The 19358-nt window shown below is 38.1% G+C and overlaps 3 protein-coding genes across 5 annotated transcripts; 1 reads left to right on the top strand and 2 right to left on the bottom strand.

Moving 5' to 3' along the window:
* Nucleotides 1–83: 83 nt before the first annotated feature.
* On the bottom strand, nucleotides 84–7165 carry trpc4apb (transient receptor potential cation channel, subfamily C, member 4 associated protein b). Of its 2 annotated transcripts, none has more exons than XM_079477388.1 (19): nucleotides 6587–7165; nucleotides 5940–6068; nucleotides 5730–5846; nucleotides 5412–5469; nucleotides 5242–5297; nucleotides 5024–5152; nucleotides 4703–4904; nucleotides 4361–4546; nucleotides 4106–4248; nucleotides 3881–4009; nucleotides 3728–3786; nucleotides 3549–3650; nucleotides 3383–3466; nucleotides 2348–2438; nucleotides 2122–2262; nucleotides 1915–2026; nucleotides 1726–1838; nucleotides 1439–1645; nucleotides 84–1347 (listed from the first exon to the last, which is right to left on the bottom strand). In XM_079477388.1, exons 1-19 carry the CDS (start codon nucleotides 6707–6709, stop codon nucleotides 1201–1203), a joined length of 2328 nt encoding a protein of 775 aa, XP_079333514.1. In that variant the 5' UTR covers nucleotides 6710–7165; the 3' UTR covers nucleotides 84–1200. The 2 variants fall into 2 exon arrangements, with proteins under 2 accessions (XP_079333514.1, XP_079333515.1); XM_079477389.1 differs by having other exon boundaries at nucleotides 1726–1820; nucleotides 6587–6722.
* On the top strand, nucleotides 7113–9707 carry emp3b (epithelial membrane protein 3b (MAM blood group)). Its single transcript, XM_079477399.1, has 5 exons — nucleotides 7113–7316; nucleotides 7808–7900; nucleotides 7996–8098; nucleotides 8200–8340; nucleotides 8512–9707. The coding sequence occupies exons 2-5, from the start codon at nucleotides 7823–7825 to the stop codon at nucleotides 8685–8687; spliced, it is 498 nt and encodes a 165-aa protein (XP_079333525.1). The 5' UTR covers nucleotides 7113–7316; nucleotides 7808–7822; the 3' UTR covers nucleotides 8688–9707.
* On the bottom strand, nucleotides 9272–15655 carry nsfl1c (NSFL1 (p97) cofactor (p47)). Of its 2 annotated transcripts, none has more exons than XM_079477398.1 (9): nucleotides 15516–15655; nucleotides 14884–14981; nucleotides 14726–14800; nucleotides 12737–12902; nucleotides 12487–12582; nucleotides 12295–12404; nucleotides 10869–11006; nucleotides 10439–10606; nucleotides 9272–10342 (listed from the first exon to the last, which is right to left on the bottom strand). In XM_079477398.1, the coding sequence occupies exons 1-9, from the start codon at nucleotides 15615–15617 to the stop codon at nucleotides 10180–10182; spliced, it is 1116 nt and encodes a 371-aa protein (XP_079333524.1). In that variant the 5' UTR covers nucleotides 15618–15655; the 3' UTR covers nucleotides 9272–10179. The 2 variants fall into 2 exon arrangements, with proteins under 2 accessions (XP_079333524.1, XP_079333523.1); XM_079477397.1 differs by having other exon boundaries at nucleotides 9438–10342; nucleotides 12487–12609; nucleotides 15516–15648.
* Nucleotides 15656–19358: the final 3703 nt, after the last annotated feature.

Here is a 19358-nt window from a genome sequence, read left to right as displayed (position 1 = left end):
AGAACCCAGACCCATTCATCCTTAAAGGGGAACTTAAACGAGGGATATAAAACACAAAATGGACCACACAGACTTGTGTCTTTGAAATAAAATGTCTACTGTTTTAAGCTTTTCAGCCCAATGTGACAAAATAACTTACGTACATTTTCTAGAGAAATGCAGTCAAAACTGGTTAATTGTAATACAGGACATGAAATCAACATTGAATTTTAACAATTCAGTAACAAAAACAAGAATTGTTAAATAAGCCAGTCGGGCAGATTCCATTTTTTAAAATGTTGTCATCTAATAATAAAACTTGTCACATGACCTAACCCAGATGTTCACTTCAGGGGTTAAGTTAGGGTTAACTGTATAAAAAATACCTTTCTAGATCATCACCAGTGTTTGTAATGCCAGTGGGTTTTTCAAGGGATAGTTCATCTAAAATCTATTCTATAACCCCTCATATAATTCAAAACCCGTATGACTCTCTTCTGTGGAACATAAAAGAGGATATTTTTATGTCTATAAAATGGAAGTAAATAGGTTACCAACCTTCTTCAAAAGATCTTCTTTTGTGTTCTGCAGAAGAAAGTCATTTAGGTTTGGAATGACATTAATGAAGGGTGAATTAATGAAATAACTTTTAGTTTTTTAGGTGAACTATCCATTTAATGGTTAACAAGAACCATCTGTTGTAACCAAACAGACAAGAAAAAGTCATTATTGTGATAAAACAATTTATTTTCTTTTGTTGACTGTGATGTCACTCTGCGAGTTCACAAAAGTTAAATTTTGAGATCAAGTGAAAACTACATACATAACATACATAAATATACAGGCAGTATGTAAACTAAGTGAACCACCAACATACTGTAAGACAGTAGGATGTCCTATACTTTTTTGCAGTGAGGGACAGTGGGCAGTGAAGTTTCATTCCTTGCACTAGAACCATTCCAAACACACAAACCCCTCCACTTTTTTATATCCCCAAGCACACATTCAACGCACAGCCGTCAGATCATTACAGCCAATAAACAATCACACTATTAAACACAAGCAGATCAACATCCACAAAACACACACGCTCAGATCTCCAGTCACACAAACACTAATTCTGTAATGCAACTGAATCTAGTGAAATTACACACCGTGATTCAGTTTTGATGTGAAGCAAGTCCTTTCAGTAGCTCGAAACATCACACACAGTCTCTAGAGTCACAGCTCCATGAAATCTCTGTTCAGGTCCCTGTAAGCTTCATCAATATAGGTGGAAATGGCACCACATGAACTTCTAACAGAATCTGCAGTACCCAGCAGTACCGACACTGTCTCCTTCCAGTAGGCGAAGGAAATACATGAACTCTGTTCAAAAGCAGGAGACACACAGAGGTTAGCTACTCAATTTAACCACAGTAATGAAACGTCTGAGATTGGCCAATCGCAGTGAGCTCACATTCTCAAGGCAGGTGCTGTCCTTGTCCTTGTTGAGGTAGTGGTGCTGCCAGAAGCGCAGCAGGTTGTGGAAGTTGTTGAGCAGGCAGCCGGGGTATTTCTCGGCATACTCTTTCTCTCTCAGAGCGTTCAGATAGAAAGGCAGTTTGCCCCGCCTCCTCGCCAGCATCAGAATCACCAGGCTGGTGTTCAGACAGCTCACGTTCTCCTGTGATTGGTCAAAACAGTGTCAGTTTTACGTGATCATCTAATTTAGTTGAACACCAGAACAAAAGTAATATATCTTGCCTGTGTGAGAGTCTGCACATTGATGATGTTGATCAGTCTAAACAGGAAAGACAACCGGTTCTCCACTTGAGCCATGTAGGACAGGAGACGGCACTCTGAAAAGATTTCAACCACTGAGCAACAGAGAAAGAAAACATTTTTTAATCTCGTACGCATACCAGTATATTTGAAAACTGTTCTTATTCACACCTTTCACGTCTTTCGTCTCACTCTCAAAGTTGTCCAGAGAAAGGACGATACATCGCACCAGCATGTTAGAGTCCACCAGAGAGCTGTTGATCTGGGTTAGGAACCTCTGAAACTGAGACAAGCGAGAGACAGATATGAGATTTCATATCTACTGGTGTATCATTATGTCTGAATTGAGATCAAAGGACCTCTGACACAAATCCAAACCTTTTCCTCAGTGTTGACATATTTGTTGAATCTTTTGAAGGCGTCAATGTTGAACTTCATGAGCTCACCAAGTAGGTCAAAGTAGCTCTGAAGGACATCATGGGACGTGCACCCGCTATCAATGATGCAATTGAGAATGTGCTGCCAAATGAAAGGAGGAAAGAATGGGTGAGACTTCACAGTTGTTGTACACACGACACAGCCAGTCACAGTCCAGTTCACTCACCTCTAACAAACCTCTTCTGAGCAGGAACACTTGGTCGGCATATGATGGTGTTCCTCTAAGAAAACTCTCAACTGCTCTCGCCTGCCAGAATCTGATGTGATATGAGTTGTGATAAATACACGAGACCTAATGAAATTTATTTCCTCATTTAAAGGGATACTCCACCCAAAAATAAAAATTCTGTCATCATTTATTCATACTCAGATAGTTTCAAACCTGTATAAATTGTTCTGATGAACACAGATCTGATGTTGTTCTGATGAACACAGAACACGAAACCAAACAGATCTCATCGAACATTTACTGCCATAGTAGGAAAAATAAATACTATGGAGTCAATGGAAGATGAGATCTGCTTGGTTACTGATATTCTTCCAAATATCTTGCTTTGTGCTTAGCAGAACAAAGAAACGTATAAAGGTTTTGAACAATCAGATGGCAAGTTAATAATGCAAAAATTTACATTTTTGGGTGAACTGTTCCTTTAATAAAGCTTTTAAAATATTCTTAGTATTTGGTTTGCATTAGATTTTCAATTCAACATTTTCAGAGTTCAATTCAATATTTTTTTACATTTTCAAAGAGCCAATAAATGGAAAATATATAAAATAAATATATAATTTCAATGATACGAGAACACTAACTATAAGGGTATGGACGTGTCGTCACTTTACCACGTGAACTCCACGTGAGCACGCCAGTGGTGGCAAAACTCTCAGATATGACGCTTACAATACATACAATACAATACAATAAATTTGCAACATTTCAGTGTCCAGGAACACCTGATACTTTTGTACGTCGTAGTGAAGCCGTAAGGATCAATGTTGAGTCTAGCCGCTTGTAATTTCATAAAAATAATTGCGTGTTTTAGTCCCGGATTCATTGTTTCACTTATTCTCCACAGCCATTTTGCTGCGTGTTTTACCACTCAGGGGAACAATTCCTGGCGCTCAAGGGGAGCCTGTCCCCGTGGGAAAGTGACGTCTATACATACCTTCCATACACACACACAATACCAATTGAAGGTATTACCTGAATGATGAATCAATTGGCTCTTTCTTCATGACCGAGATTAACCGTGTAAGAAGACCTTTTTTACCATCACACACAAGGTTCCTGTTGAAACCACAGAAACGTATTAACCAATGAGAAATAATATAATTATTTTAAAACAATTAATGTGACATAAGTATGATACCTGTCTGTGTTATTCAGAGCCTCCATTTCAAAGATATTGGCATTCAGGTAGATGTCACTCAGTTCATTCAGTTCTTGTCCACTTAGGAGGAGGTACTTATTCCTGCGGCAAGGACGAAAATTTGTCACTTGGTACAAAAGATCCTTTAGTTGGTCCTTTAACTTCTGTCTGATACTCACTCATGGTGATCACTAAAACTCTGCAGCAGTCTGAGGAACTGAATCTTGAATGAGATCTCCTGATGTTACGGAACAGATGCGTGTTATCATCAGATGTCTAGTATGTAAAAGCCAAGAATGATTCAATTCTGGTTAAAAACTAATTTTTCTTACTGGACTGCAGTCACAATTCTGGTTCTGTCGATGTAAGACATGGCCAGCTGGCTGTCTTCTCCAGATCAGTTTATCAAAAAGGTTATTGAGTCCTGGGATTAACTTGAACTCGGCAAGCATTCGGTGAACCTATGAATCACAGTAAAGCAGACACAAGATTTTAAACGTTGAAGCATTATTTTAGATTAGTTTACAAAGGAGATATTTTTAAGAGAGTCACTTCACCTGATTTCTCTGTCGGCCCATAAGTAACACACATAACACATAAAGAACCTCCACTTTATACATGATCTCATGTACTATCTTCATGGACTGAGGCAATCTGTGTCTAAGCGGACTGGAGGACAGGGAACTCTCATCAGATGACTCTGAAAGACAGACAGTGAGACATAAGATCACAAATAATAGGTAAAGCAGATCAAGTGATAGATGTGAATGGTCAGATTCCACAACCGTAGAACCTTGTTTCCTTTGGCTTACCTGTATTGCTCTGCTCTGCTTCCTCAATTGCTAACTGCATGAGAGCGTCCAGCACCAGAGCGTTGTCAAGCCAACTGTGCCAGTCTTCAAGTTCCAAGCGGGCAGAGACTCCTGTTGCCTCCGTCACTTTCCGCGTGGCCAGTTTACAAAGGCGCTCAATAAAGCCAGGGATATTCAGCAGAGTTACTGTAAAAAATACATATTTGAGTTTTTGTCACAAGATATTGGTGAAACAATAACTGGACTGGATGAAATACAATCTGATCTGTTGTTATATGTGCATTTATTTTACAAAATGCGTATTCCTGCTAAGACATTATGACTCAATAAGTGCTATCTAACCCTGGTTGGTGTCAGATCGTGATGGGCAGGTGCTGGTCTTTTGCTGGGTACTACGGGCGAGGAGGGTGTTTTTGTCATCCACACCCACATCTGGCTCTGATATGGTGACTGAAAGGATACGACAGAAATTGGCCAGCTGTTGCTGATTGAAGCTCTGGACCAAACTGGGGAGGTTGGGAATTTCATCCAGTTGGACCATTTCCTAAAGGTAAAATAGTATACAATTCTATCACTATGGAATATAAATAAGAATTGATTTGGTGCTAAAAGGGCCACAGAGATAGAACTCATACACTTATCAAGATAAATGCTTTTCATTACCTTCCTGACACTAAGAATATCCTCGATAAGAGTGGCTGTTTGTAGAAAAACCTTTTTGTTTGACATAAGCGTAAAAAGAAACATGACAAAATCATCCCTCGCTGCCAGGCTTTTTGTAACGCCTTCTGTCTGCAAAACAAAAGCAGAGGCTATGAAGAAATGAGGACAAGACAGATCATTTTGTCCTTTCAGAAACATCCATATATGATTATACTTACACATATACAGCAGTTGTAAAGAATGCTCAGACAGTCCTTGATGAGATCATCACTCACTGAAAATTAAAGCAAACTTTTATGCACTGGGATAGCAAACAAGCAAAAATAAATAAATGACTACAAATAGTATGGAATACAAAAAAATCACATAAAATCTGAAATGAGCTTACGTATGGGTAGGTCTCCCTGCCGTGTGAGTGTTGGTCGCATTAGAATCTCTACAAACAACTGTGGGCAAACACATTTTTTTTATGTTTTTGGGAAAATAAGATAGATTTTGATCAGTGCTATTTTTTTCAATCTGTACTTATCCAGCTATTCAGTTTTTGATCATTTAACATTTCTGTGTTAAGAATATAATGGCTTCGAAGTTACTTGCCTGATTTACAACCCTCGCTCAAGTAGAATACCAAAAACTACATTTAAACAGGATTAGTCCCCTCCGTTTAAGATGAGTCAAGCATTAAACGTATTTAAAGAAAACTCACATCAACTCCTCCAAAGAGGTCAAATGTATATGTATTAGGTGAAATAGACTGCAGGGGTGTTTTGCGCTCCTCTGTGACAAATGACATGGCCTCCATAGACAGCAATGACGACAGCTCCTGCACAACCACAGAATGACTTAACATCTGCTCACAAAATGAACAAATTGATATATGAATGTCATCTCATATCAACAGAGGGATCGTACATACCATGACCATGCTGTGGATGTTAGAGAGATCACTGTTAGGGTGGCTGCTTTCATGAAGTCTCCTGAGTAACGCTGGTATTCCCTGCCATTTTACTCTTTTATCTCTCTCTTCCAGCAGAACCACAGGAACCTGACAACACAATCATATCATTTGAAAAACATTTGAAATAAGACAGGCCTGGTAGAAACTCTGTCACTGGCCTATTATAGAACATGTATTACTATTTAACAATGAATACCCCTGAATAACATCGAATCCATAAATTGCACAGCTTGAATGCAATGCACTGTCACTTTGGATAAAAGCATCTGCCAAATTTACAAATGCAAACGGATACAAGCAAACTGACAAAAATGACTTGTCAGTTATATACACCTATAAATACCAAGAAAATATTTACGTTTGCTTGGTTGAGAAGAAAGGTGAACACCCACCCACCGTTTGACTTAAAGTACAACCCTATATACGAATACATTTGTCATCTACTCTAGGGAATAGGTTTGTTTATTTGATGACGTGTTAATTAAGTCATATACATTTCATTCTAAGTAACTTCTTACTGTGTGATCTTCGGGCCTCCGTATGTAAACATTGGCTAATAAACGCTTCATTGTCAGACCAGTCGTCATTTTATTACGCAATCTTACCTGAGTCCCTCTAGTCAATCCCACACCTGTGATTTGACCATGGCGGATTTTGCTAACGATGTTTTTGCGTGTATTTCTTTTGCTTGTTTGGGTCCGTGCGAACCCAGCGCCCCGTGTCGCCATTGCTTTTCCTCTGACGTGTGACGTTCAGCGGCTTCCTCGATACTAGCGGACAAAATAAAGTCATTACTGACCCCTACTGGACCGGAGTACTAATTAACTGAATGAGGATAAAATAAGTAACTGCAATCAACAAACATTAAATATTACTACACCTGCAGTATATAACTAAACAAACAGAAGTACTGTCAACTGCACTTAAGTCGCTTTTACAATACTATAAATTCCATTTCTTTTTTCTGAGTCCACTTAACGTTACGTTTAACTGCACGTGATCAACATCGAGGTTCCTGCATTCCTGTGACTTTCCCTCTTTAATGACCGTGACCTCATATCTTGGGTGATGATGAATAAAACACACCAGTCTACATCTTCAAAGGGAGATTGAAGTTTTGATAAGTGTCGCATAGGAAGTCGATAAAGGAGCGGCGAGGGGAAATGAAACGTGTGTCTATGCTCATGCGCTTCCTGAACGGAGGCTGGAGAACTGCGGAGAAGCGCAGGACTACTATGAAGTGCATGGAAATGGGCGTTTCTGGAGTTGACCCCACAAAAAGGAAGGGAGTCGCATCGTGGTCAACATTCGTCTTCTGAACTTGGATTAGTTTTGGTGAGTTTACCTTTCATTTATTCAGCCTCTATTATTTGTATTAAGCAAACAATTAAAATAAATAAAACGAAACACTTCATAATACAGCAACATACTAAATTTGTACTGGTGATTATTAAATGGTTGTAACTAGAGAATTAATGTGTGTTTTAACTTTTTAAGATAATTTGATCTAAAGTCAGAACATTTTTTGTTTTGATCTATTTTGAGAATAATAGAACTAGAAGACATGAGTAATAAGAAGATGGCTTTCACAAAAGGTTTTCTTCTCCACCGTTTTTGATCCGAGGAAATGCAAAATCTCTCTTGAGACCACTGACGTATGAAAGAGTCCATTTATATCAAAGTTCTGGACTTGATCGTGTTCAGTTCATATTTTCCTGCCTCTTGGTTTTGCTGATTTTTTATATTATGAAAGTAGGCAGTTTGGACAAGAGATGTGCTACAAAAGCAGAGTATTTCAGATGTTGTGTTATCTTGTGGGCTGACAGGTGCTGTTCTGCAGTATGGCATCCCTTCTGATTTTTGTAAGTCTGCTTCATCTCGTCATATTGGCGGTTCTCTTTATCGCTACCATGGAGAAGGTCGGTTTTAAAGACACAAGATAATACCAAGAATTACATTGACACATTTGTTTGTACGACGTGTAATAATGACTGGTTGCTCTACTCTCATTCAGTTTTGGTGGGTTTGGGATGATACTGAGAGTTCAGACTTGTGGTACAACTGCAGATTTGACAATGAAACGGAGGGCTGGTTCTGTGCAACATCAGATGAGACTGGTAAAACAATACCTTTTGGTTTCAAGCTTATCTTTCTCTAAAATAAATCTGGGAATTGAATGCACTAGTAGTGCTTCAGGGTGAATGTTTTTCTCCATCAGAATGGCTTCAGGCTGTCCAGGTTCTAATGGTCCTGTCTGTGGTCTTCTCTGGCATTTCATTCCTTGTATTCCTGTGGCAACTCTTCACTATGTCTAAAGGAGGACTCTTCTACCTCACTGGTCTCTGCCAGGTGTTTGCAGGTAAACCCTCTCTTTAGCATGCAAATGTTCCTCAGTGTGTTTCAGTTTATTTTGCTTTATTGCTCAAATGTGACATCTGTTCATGTTCAGGCCAAGATACATAAAAGCTTATTTGAGTTGCTCCTAAGAAACCTTTTTCCTTTTACTGACACTTTCCATTTTCTCTCCCAGGCCTCAACGACTTCACAGCCTCACTTATTTACACTCTGCATTATAAAGAAATCCTAAAGGACTCCAGGGAGTTGAGCTCAGGACACTTTGGGTTCTGTTTTGTTCTGGCCTGGGTTTGTGTACCTCTGCTTCTGTGCAGTGGAATTGTGTACATACATTTGCGCAAAAGGGAATAGATTGACTTGCTTTGTAATCCCTGAAAAACTTGTAATGAAAAGAATGCTTTTTGTGGACATATTCCAGTAAGTGATAATGACATTTCTAATAGCCTCATGTAAGTAATTAGATATTTAATTTTCACTTATTTAGACTGTAAATAGCCGTGTATAAATGCGCACATGCATGAAATATATACTCAACACAGATCACGCGGCTGATCAAGAAAACTTGTTTAACTTGAAGGGCAACTATAACAGATATATTGGCTTAATTTAATTTAAAGTAATAAAAGGGGCCTTATAAAATCTTGTTATACTCAACTCCCACTCAAATACATTACAGTGAGACTCATATGCAAAATTGTTAAGATTTTAAGAAAGAAATGTCTGAATCTAAGTTCTCCCAGTCAGAAAAATGAATGCAAATGTATTACTTCGGAACACTCTAGAGGACTAAACCACAACAAACCACGGTATGAATAGAGGACCGCCACTCTGAAGACTTTGGGAGTGCATGACAAACTCATGACTCCTGTTTCTACACTAATAGCTCCCATAATGCTGTCTAGCACCATCTTATGACTCTCAGCTTTCAAAAACAAACAGCGTCCTGACGTGCATACAAATTCTTCCCAAAGTATAGTATACGGTAAATCCCCGGTGGTCTCGCACTCACAAAGTTTAAAGGGATAGTCCACTTAAAATGAGTAGTTTTACTTGTATCTCGGGGACCATATGCCACAACTAAATGTGTTTCAAGAAAAACCTCCAATGCCATACAATTGGGTTTAATATTAGGTTGACCAAAGCTCTACACAATCACACCGTACATCCAGTTTTATAATCAGTTGCTGCATAGAATACAAGATGGCCACTGCTATGTTCACCAGCAGTGGTAAGTTAGATGGCTGCTAACCACTGTATAATTAAACAAAGCAAAAAAAAGTGTGACAGCATAAACAATCAAAAAAATCTTTAAACCCTGTAAAGAAATCTGCAATTGTAAAAAAAATATAATAAAGTTTGTCATTAACAGTTGATCTTGGAGATCAGTTTCACTGCATGGAGCTTTAATTTATAAGGCTACTTCAGTTTTGGTGAGACATAAAATGTTTATGAGAAGGACCAAAGAGGAAAGAAATGAGGACATCAAAAATCGAGGAGGTAAAGTACAAGCAGCATATTGCTGCGAGATAGACACAGAGGTAAAAGGATGTCAAAACTCTTCAGAAAGCTCTTTATTTCAATCAGAATATGTGCATCAGTTATTCTAAAACTGTAAAATGTGTTTGATCTCCCCTTCATTCCTCTCTTCTTTCCGTTAAATTCATCACAATGTAACTGCTTCCCTCTTATCTCCATTTTGTTCAACCAGAAACAACCAACGCCCCACAAAACCGCCTCAGAGGAGCAACAGATCACTAAAGAAAACAAAATTAAGTAATTAGAAGTCCTTTCAGTCCAATCTCCAACTCATGCTTTTATAAAGCTCAGCCAGCAGATGACAGCATCACATCAGTCGCTGGACAATGACAGCATTCAGCAGGTTGGCTTCCTTCAGCGTTTGGCCCTCATCTGTCAGCTCCTTGTTGGGGAAGGTTGTCATAAGAACGAATTCTGTGGCAGCTAAAGCCGGGCGAGCGCTTGCTACAAACTGACGCACATCAGAAACCCTGTGAAGGTGAAAGAAGGATCAATAAGCCAAGAGGAAGATCTATCAGGTGCAGTCTCACACATGTAAGGTGGGAGTAGCTAATGTAAGCTTTTACCTGTGGGTGTGGTTGAATTTCTGCACCAATCGGCCTCCATCAGCCAGTCTGATCTGGATACTGGTAACAGGTTGAGAGCTGTCCACACTGATGGAAGCACTAGCATCAGCTTCACTGGCAGACTGGTCCTGGGGGTTTCTCTGGAGTGACACCAACTCTGGAGTTGCACTGAGGGGAATATAACTCTGAATTACTCGGGGTCAATGTATCCGTTAAGTAAGATTTATACAATAGCATATTAACATTTGACTGCACCTGCCTTACACAGCATGTATACTGTGCTTGCTTGGTATGTACAGTAAAATATTAACATGATGATATAAAGGTGAGGACTTTGCTGTCCAAGCTACTTCTCAAGAATTTGTGAGCATTAGATATCATGGATTAAACAACTGGTTCTCAGAAATAAGGAAGGAAAAATCATTCCTACCTGCCCAGTTTCTGTCCTTCTCCAGCAAAGGCTTTGAATGCAGATCTGGGTTTGGAAAAGTCTTCATCCCGATGATCCTCCATATCAAGGTTTACCTGACCACCTCTGGTACGTTGTCTTAATTCCAGAGGAATCTCCCTGAAAAAGCCAGAGAAAGGATGAGAGGTTAAGTAGTGCAGCTAGTTTAGTTTGACGATAACTATAATTAGGGGTGGGCGATCTGATGATCTTAAATCGTCCTAAATCAACTTTTCAACAGAATCGTGATCTTGTCTGTCGTCTAAAGCAAGTGGTGTGTTTGACAACATTCACTGCTGCACAGCTAATTTACTTAGTTTTACTCTATTTTGTGACTTGTTTCCAGGCTGCATTGAGTTTATATAGCCTATATCTAGAGCCCTGTGATTTCTTAGAGGCGGACGCAGAATCCTGCTATTAAAATCGTTGGTTCTGCTTGTATGAGTGAATGTGTTGCAGTTTAATGCACATGGATTTGTCTGTGTCTCACTGCATGAGGACATAGACACATGAACATCATGTCCACAGTTGCCCTGGGAGTTTATTTCTGGTGCATCCAACTGTTTTCACTGTTCGAAAAAAACTATCTACTTACACTGAAAGTCAATTGTCAATTGTGGGAGTGTCTCCACAATGATCAGTCAAAATAAAACAAAGAATCATGTATGATTGTAACTCTTCTTAATCTGTGTCTTCAATAAAACATATTTGACAAAATAAAACACAGGTTAGCCTAAATGCTCAAATGAAAAAATACTGTAGTGTTCTAAAGTATTTGCTATTGCAAATTGTGGTATTCTTGTTGTAAATGGATCAACTGTTGTAATAGAAGTAACTTTAATATTTTATACAATAAGGTTCAAACACACTATATTATCTAATAATTTTACTGTAGTTTACTATAGGCCTAGTAAATACAAAAGTATATGCTACTATACTATTTTTATGTGGACAAACATTAATGTCCTTTGTTGTTAGCCAGTCTATTTATGTGATGATCTGTGCATTTGTGTTTTTTTTTAAATGATAGCAGACGTTTTACACCTGTGCTACCCGTACAACTGTTTGGCCTGTGCTACAAAACGTCAAACCTCTGTAGAACCAGTGCTATGATAAAAAACTTAATGTACAACCCTGTATTTCAATTCAGATCATGGATCGAGATTCTTTGTTATGAAGATCTTGATATGCTTTCATATCAAGCCCTAACTCTAATATCCCAAATGTGTACTACTGGCTGACCTATACAACTATTTCGCCAATACCAATAATCAAATAAACAAAAACTAATTGTAATTTTTTATTCCTAACAATAACCTCTATGAATTAGCAAAACAGGTGGTTATTCATCCAAATTGATAATCTCCAAACTCAGATGGATTAATCACAGAGAGAATTCAGAGCTCACCCTCTGCGGATCGCCTCGAGGAAGAGGGCGTTTGCAGGATCAGTGTAGTTCCTAATCTCTCCATCATCAAGGCTAAACCCATGCTTCCACAGCTTCAGCACCACATGTACCTGTTGGCACATCACTTGTTATTCTGACAGAATGAGATCTGTTATATCCATGACTTCAGCAGTCACAAGCCATTTGACTTACATCTTGTGAACTGCTCGGCTGTCGTCTTTCTCCTGACACATAAGCAGACTGTTCTTCTGGTGCTGCACCCAATCGGTAGCCACCGCCCACAAAAGGCTGTAGTGAGATAGTAGTATTAAGCAACTAAGATATTGGAAAAAATGACATTCAATACATTCAGTAGGTGACGGCATGCACTGGGAGCAAAAATGTCTGAATGTTGGTACATATACGAAAAACCTATAAATTTGAATGAATTAAAATATAATACCTTAGACCTGCTAGATTCTCCAGGTCCTCTGCCTGGTTTGTCAACAGCGACTGCCCCATGCTCCTTAGCACCTTTGAAGAGGTCCTCAACCAGTTCATTTGAGCTCTTCTTTTTGGGAGGGCCAACAATCTGCTGCCCACTGCGTTCTGACCCGCCAGCAAAGAACCTGCAGGAAAAGACTGATGTTACTTGTGTATCACTAACTGCACGGCTGTACTGTTTGAGGGTTAAAGGGCCATTTCACCGGCAAATAATCATTTCCCCATGTTTTACTCACCCTCAAGGTATCCTAACCAGAGCATGTGAGCGAAGCGGTGTGTCTCAATATTTAGCTTCGCTCAGTCGCTCATGGTACAAGCAAACACTCCGCTCACCGGGAAATCAAATCCCTTTTAGATCCTGCTCTGACATAAAATGTGTCTAGTAAGCCTAATTGTTTTCAGGTTATAATAAACTTCTTGATTAAATGTCTCAGTTTTAGTAGTAGGATAGATGATAAAGAGCAGTTATGTTTCAGTCCGACATTCTGGGACATTTCAGCCAATATTTTTAGTGATTTTTTATTTAAAGAGTGCCTAAAATAACTGTATAATAACTGATAAAGTATATTTGATTTTCGTTAGTTTATTTCCGTGAACATAGCTGCCATAGTGCAACATTGAAAATAATCGCACAAAAGTTAAAAAATTAAATGCAATATGAACACCTTTATTATTACTGGGGTTAACAAAAGAAACAGGGCGGTAAAGAAAAAAAAGACCAAAATAAGGTGACAACGCGGTCTTAAACGTCAAACCTCAATCATTATAGTATTTTAGAATATACTTTTAGAAACTTGGACAAAGTAGCTGCGTCTTCGAAGGCTGCATGGGTTTTCCGGAGATCACATTTGTCAGCCTCGACCACATATGACATTATGGTTTATTTAGGTTTTATTTGGGAAAAGCAACTGTTACATTGGGCAAGTGACACGATGTCTTCTTCAGAGAAATAAATGTTATAATGTTTTTAAATTTAAATGAGCCTGTATCAAACCTCATGTCACCCGCACAACTGCGCAAATGGACGAGGCATTTGTAGTTAACGTGCATGTCGTTGCCGTTGTGCTATTACTCAGGCTTCAGGCTCATATGGTGTACATGGGACAATAATCCAACAGCAAAAAACTAAAACCCCAAAAGGGCTGAGCGAGCAGAATTTTCAGAAAGGCGCTTCCCACTTCGCTCTCGCGCGCTGATCCTGACTTAACAAGGTTTTCTTCCTGAGGAATAATGCAGTTGAATTTATAATACCACGTATCCTTTACTTCCAAGCGGTAGAATGGGTATCAGCTTTTTGAAGGGAGCTTTCGTCACTGTCATTTGGTGGAAGACAAGCCTCAGGTTCAAGTCTAGCCGCTGGAAAACTAAAGCTAGACATCAGCGTTAATAGCACTGTCAATATGGATATTTCTCTTCAACAAACGCATCGATTCCCTTCAGAAGATCGACTCGAGCTGTTCTTAAATCGATAGATGCACTTTTTGGAGCTTCAAAAAGTCGATGCACATTCACTTCCATTCTTCTGCTTGGAAGTTAAAGGATACGTGATATTAACTTTGAATGTTTGAATTGAACTTTGAAACCCATATTCTGTCAGGATGCATTGAGGGTGAGTGGGGAAATTGTCGGGTGAAATAACCCTTTAATCAGTTGTGTTGTAGTTTACACAACAATGTCATTTTTTCTTTGTCATGTCAAGTTTTTATCTGTAGTTATAGAGTAATATGACTATTTTAAAAATGATTTCCCTAATTACGGTAGTTTCACTTTTCCGTTTATTTGTCACATAGCATGGCCATTTCACAGTATACTGAAATACATTGTTAATATAAGATTACACTTTTCTCACCACCCAAACCAAACGTTGTTCCACTTGATATGTCTTTGTTATGGTAGTGTCGACTACCTAAACATCACACTGTTTTAATGACAAATACAATATACAGACCTCTGTCCTTCCTCTTCGCCGCTGTCATCGTCATCTTCATGCATCAGATCTCTAAACGACGTAACTCTGTGTTCACTTAAATTGAAAGAGAATAAAACACAATTAACCACAACGCATATTAAGTGTGCAAGCATCCAAAACAAACCAACTTGTGTTACCTTGGTCCTGTGGATCGAGATACAGAAACAGACTCTGGCTGAGGAAGAGTGGCGATATCGTCATCTCCTCCATCCTCAAAGAAATTAGCTAGAGCGAGCTGAGGACACAGTAGAGAGAGTTGCCACTTTATATCACAGAAGAACACAAAAGGCACGTGAACTGTACGTGAAGTTTCTACAGAAGCAACTGACAACCAGTCTCATCTACGGAGACAAATGTCCTATAAAACTAGAAAGGCGTTGGAATAATTATATCAACTGCTTTAAACTGCGCCAACAGACTTTTTTATAAACAATCTACTCATGAGTATCAACCCAGCAAGCTAACCCTACTAGCACTGACACTGAATATCAATCACACAAAATATACCAGTAAAGGTTAAGAGCATCCACTTGCTAAGCAATGCAGATTGCAAACCCAGCTGTAAGAATCATTTCAAGCGAGTTTGATTTACCAGCTTAACCAGTTTAAGACACTCCTGGTGGTTTAAATGAAGAGTGACTTGCATATTTCGTTAGCCGGTTATACATTCTGTCAGCCAGTGGAGGCTCGATATCTGTAGAAATTGCAGTTGTGTTTTGTGTATTATGGCAGAATAGATTAGTCATAAAATGTTCATAGTATGTCTGACCTGTAGGTCCCAGCCAGCTGATTCGAGAAAGAAACGGGCCCTCTCTTCATCAACATCAGTAACAGCAACGAACTCCCTCACCGCTTCTTCCCGCTCCGCCATTTTGAAGTGTTACACTGAGGAAAGTTCCGACAGGAAACAGACGAAGCCGACGTTTACTAGTATTTCCGATGTAGTTTTTCTTTTCAGAATGCTCTTACTTTTGTTCTTGTAGCATATTGTTAAAATTGAGGAATGTTTTAATGTAAAGATTAAATCACCACTTAGAAAAAAATAAACAAATAGAAATATATATATATATATATATACATAGTTATATATTCAATCAGACATTGGGACGTGACACCGTTGCTAATTCATTACATTTAATTGAAGATGTATTGAGGTTAAAAGTATTTTATTTATGCAATATTTGTATTAGCCAGCAGATGGCAGCACGTGCCATTTTATCTGGCACGAATCATGCATTACACGCATGTCTAATATTACAGTACATTTGACAACTTTTTTCGAAACAGTGTCACACACTAGCAGATAATAGATTGCCTTACAACAAATAATCTTGATTTATCCATATATATTTTAAGCTTTGTATTTTATTTCTAGTAAAACAGTAGTAACTACACTTTTACTGTTGTCTCAGCTATTTACTATCCATGCATTTTTAATAAAGCTGTAAGAAAAACATGTTTGCTACACTTTTACTATATAATAAAAGGGTTATTTATTGTGTGGCTTTACCTAATTTCCATTCACTAGCAAGAGCTGATTCAACAGAGTCAGCTTTCTGTACAAAAATATTAGTTCAGTTTGTGAGCATCCAACTTAGTGCATATTGTTTCGGCATTAACACAGTGTAAGTATTTTTTCTATGTTTTCAGGCACTCTGGGTGGTTTGATTTTCACAGTTAATCAGGGTTGAATACATGAATAACCATTCTGCGGTCTTCGGGTCTTTTTGACCCTAAAAATGACGTTTGCTAAAATTACCTTTGACCATATTGCATTAAATGTTGTATGGTGGTCAACACTTTCTAGATCTACTTTGAAAAAATGCCATGGAATGATATCTTGATTTTATGTTAGTGAGAAAATAAGTCACACACGTCTTCAGGGTCACTCGATACCCCCCTTTAAAAACGGACAAAATTCATCCTCAAAATTAGAAAAAATGTAGAACACGCATAGAAAATGAAGTCTACAATACATAAATCCTCATGCTCACACCCGCACACACAGAGAGAGGGAGAGAGATGAAATGATGAGACAAAACTATTTAGCACAGACACACAGTAGTTACTAACTCTTACATTAGTTACTAATATTTAGATTAAATTTGTAATATTATTGTATATGGAAAACAGATGATTGCATTTACATTTACTCAATTAGCACAGTGATTCTCAACAAGTGGAACACGGCCCTTTGTTGGGCCGTTAAGGCAGTGGTTGACTACCGACAAATACATTTTTATTTATTTTTAAATTGACACATTTAGTTATTTTGTAATGATTTAATTAGTCTTATGAATTTACATGTTAAAGAAACAGTCGAGTCAAGATGCATACTAAATGTCAATTTATCTTTGAATGTCGCAACACCAAACATGTCACAACGTCAAATTAAATGTCCAATCACGTCACATCGTCTGATTAAATTAACACGTTACGATATTCAAATATAAATTATGTTACAGTAAATGATGTTACTGTAAAATGGCTCGTTTTCTACAAAGAAAATCAGATGTCGGAGACAGTCCTTTGCAAGCAAAAGCGTTGAAGTGTGCGGTGAGAATTAAGGTTGTGACCGCGGTGGTAAAGTGCCATGACGGTGGTGAGCTGCCGCCATTGTGACAAAGTTACATTTAGTCATTTTGCAGACGCTTTTATCCAAAGCGACTTACAAAGAGTTCTGGGAGCAATAAGCGATATGTCATACAAAGAGCAATAGTACATCAGGTGCTAATACAAACTACTAGTTTCAACAAAAGCTTGACCACTACTTGTTACAAATATAAGTGTAATAAAAATTATAGTTGCAATCAGGATTTCTATTTCTATGCTGATAAACATCTGTTTGTTTGTGCTCTGAGAAAATCTTCTGAGCGTGCATTTATTGCAGCTGTAGGCCTACAACATGTAAGTTTTGCACCACTGAGTAGGAAAAAGTTATGGCGATCTGAATAGAACAGCCAAGGAAGGTTTAAACAGTTTGTTTCAAATAGAATTGTAACAGACTTTAAGGGTTTATACGCGACTGACTGAAATTGTCACTGCAACAAGACATTTTTTACTTGATATTGAACTTTAATCATTTAAGTTTTCATTATTTATTGATGTTTATTTAAATGTTTTATATGCTGGAGTGTGCCGTTTCACTGATGGATTTGCGCATTATATGAACGGATGTTAACCATTTCAAGTATTTAGGGGTCCATATTTCTCTTCCACTCGTCATGTGGTTGCTACAAGCAAATATAATAATATAAATATTATTTATATAAATAATATATATTTCCCAAACCACCGTCACAGCCGTCGGCAGAATACATTAAATTTGGTTTTGTAAGGGCAGGTAGGCGACTGAGACTAAGCCGAAGGCATATTGTGTTATAAGTGGATACATTTTGTCGAACGATGCGCTAAAACCATCAAAGCTACAGAGCCATTTGAACACAAAACACCCGGTCTGGTCTGACCATCCCTGTTATTGTTACCTGCCAAGTCTTTTCTATGATTGTACAACAGTCTACTACTGTGGCATAAAAGATTAACAGCAGAGTATATGTACTCTTGGAATATTCTGCGTTCATACTATCATATTTGGAAATGTGGTCCTCTACATTTTTACAAACAGTCCTTGGTGGGCCATGAGTTGCAAGAGGTTGAGAACCCCTGATCTAGAAGATATGTGAAAGAACAAAAACAAAAGGCCATGTCAAGTGCTTTTGGACCATGTGTTGTCATGCAATGTCTACATAGACATTAAGATTGATCATAGAATATTATACACCATACAGCAAAAAAATAAAATACTTAATCAGAAGTAAAGAAGACAGTAAAAGAGATTTGTTTCTGCAATACCGTTTGCAGAGGTTTCCTAAACTGCATAGATTAGCACGATCAAGCACTTTAAAGCTTTAGGTGTAACGTGCAATTAATTGTGCTCGAATTAACACACACTCTCATTGACACAGATCAGGAAGAACAGCAGAGAGGAAGACTGGGGTGTGGAACAGGACGTCCTGGCAACAGGTTGCACCTGTGAGAGAATATGACCAAACCCTTCATTTAAAAAATAAACATACATACTCCTATAACATTATACAGTACATTAACAGACTACAAGGGACAAACATAACATAAATTAAATTTATGAAAGTACAAAGACTGGTTTATTGGAGATATTGAGCTTGGAAGCTTTTGCATTTCCTATGCAAGAATGATATGAGGAACAAAACTCTTGCATACGTGAAACGACATATACCCTAAATGTATTCTAAATGTACAATATCAACATTTTCTTAAATTTGCAAATGTGGATTTTTGGAACTGGTCAGATCGCATTACATAGCCTAAATATCACTTTTTTAATTATTTCATGAGACCTTGCTACGCATATGGAAGAACCATTATATAAAAGCAATAAGTAAAACAGTGGGTTATATAACAGCTTAGGGGGTTTTAATGACATGCCACAACGCCCTTAGCTGATAAACTGCACTGTAACCCACTGCTTCTTGGGACTTTTTGCTATATTTTAGAACGCATAATTTTTGGTTCAAGTTAAGCATAAAAGGCGGTACTTAATGTTTTATCTATAGTGCAGAAGTTAATTTTTGTA

This window comes from Barbatula barbatula (assembly GCF_947034865.1).
Source record: "Barbatula barbatula genome assembly, chromosome: 17".
Classification (NCBI taxonomy): Eukaryota; Metazoa; Chordata; class Actinopteri; order Cypriniformes; family Nemacheilidae; genus Barbatula; species Barbatula barbatula.
This window is presented reverse-complemented; position numbering and strand designations above follow the sequence as displayed.

Excerpts from the sequence above, each read along its gene's own strand:
- emp3b (XM_079477399.1), top strand. The coding sequence starts at position 7,823 with ATGGCATCCCTTCTGATTTTTGTAAGTCTGCTTCATCTCGTCATATTG. Across the intron at positions 7,901-7,995 it reads TTATCGCTACCATGGAGAAG|TTTTGGTGGGTTTGGGATGA; the intron begins GTCGGTTTTAAA and ends ACTCTCATTCAG. Across the intron at positions 8,099-8,199 it reads TGCAACATCAGATGAGACTG|AATGGCTTCAGGCTGTCCAG; the intron begins GTAAAACAATAC and ends TTTCTCCATCAG.
- trpc4apb (XM_079477388.1), bottom strand. The coding sequence starts at position 6,709 with ATGGCGACACGGGGCGCTGGGTTCGCACGGACCCAAACAAGCAAAAGA. Across the intron at positions 5,153-5,241 it reads TTTACAACTGCTGTATATGT|ACAGAAGGCGTTACAAAAAG; the intron begins GTAAGTATAATC and ends TTTGTTTTGCAG. Across the intron at positions 3,467-3,548 it reads GCTCTGAATAACACAGACAG|GAACCTTGTGTGTGATGGTA; the intron begins GTATCATACTTA and ends TGGTTTCAACAG.
- nsfl1c (XM_079477397.1), bottom strand. The coding sequence starts at position 15,617 with ATGGCGGAGCGGGAAGAAGCGGTGAGGGAGTTCGTTGCTGTTACTGAT. Across the intron at positions 12,610-12,736 it reads GAGAATCTAGCAGGTCTAAG|TTGCTTAATACTACTATCTC; the intron begins GTATTATATTTT and ends CCAATATCTTAG. Across the intron at positions 10,343-10,438 it reads AAATTCAACCACACCCACAG|GGTTTCTGATGTGCGTCAGT; the intron begins GTAAAAGCTTAC and ends TCACCTTCACAG.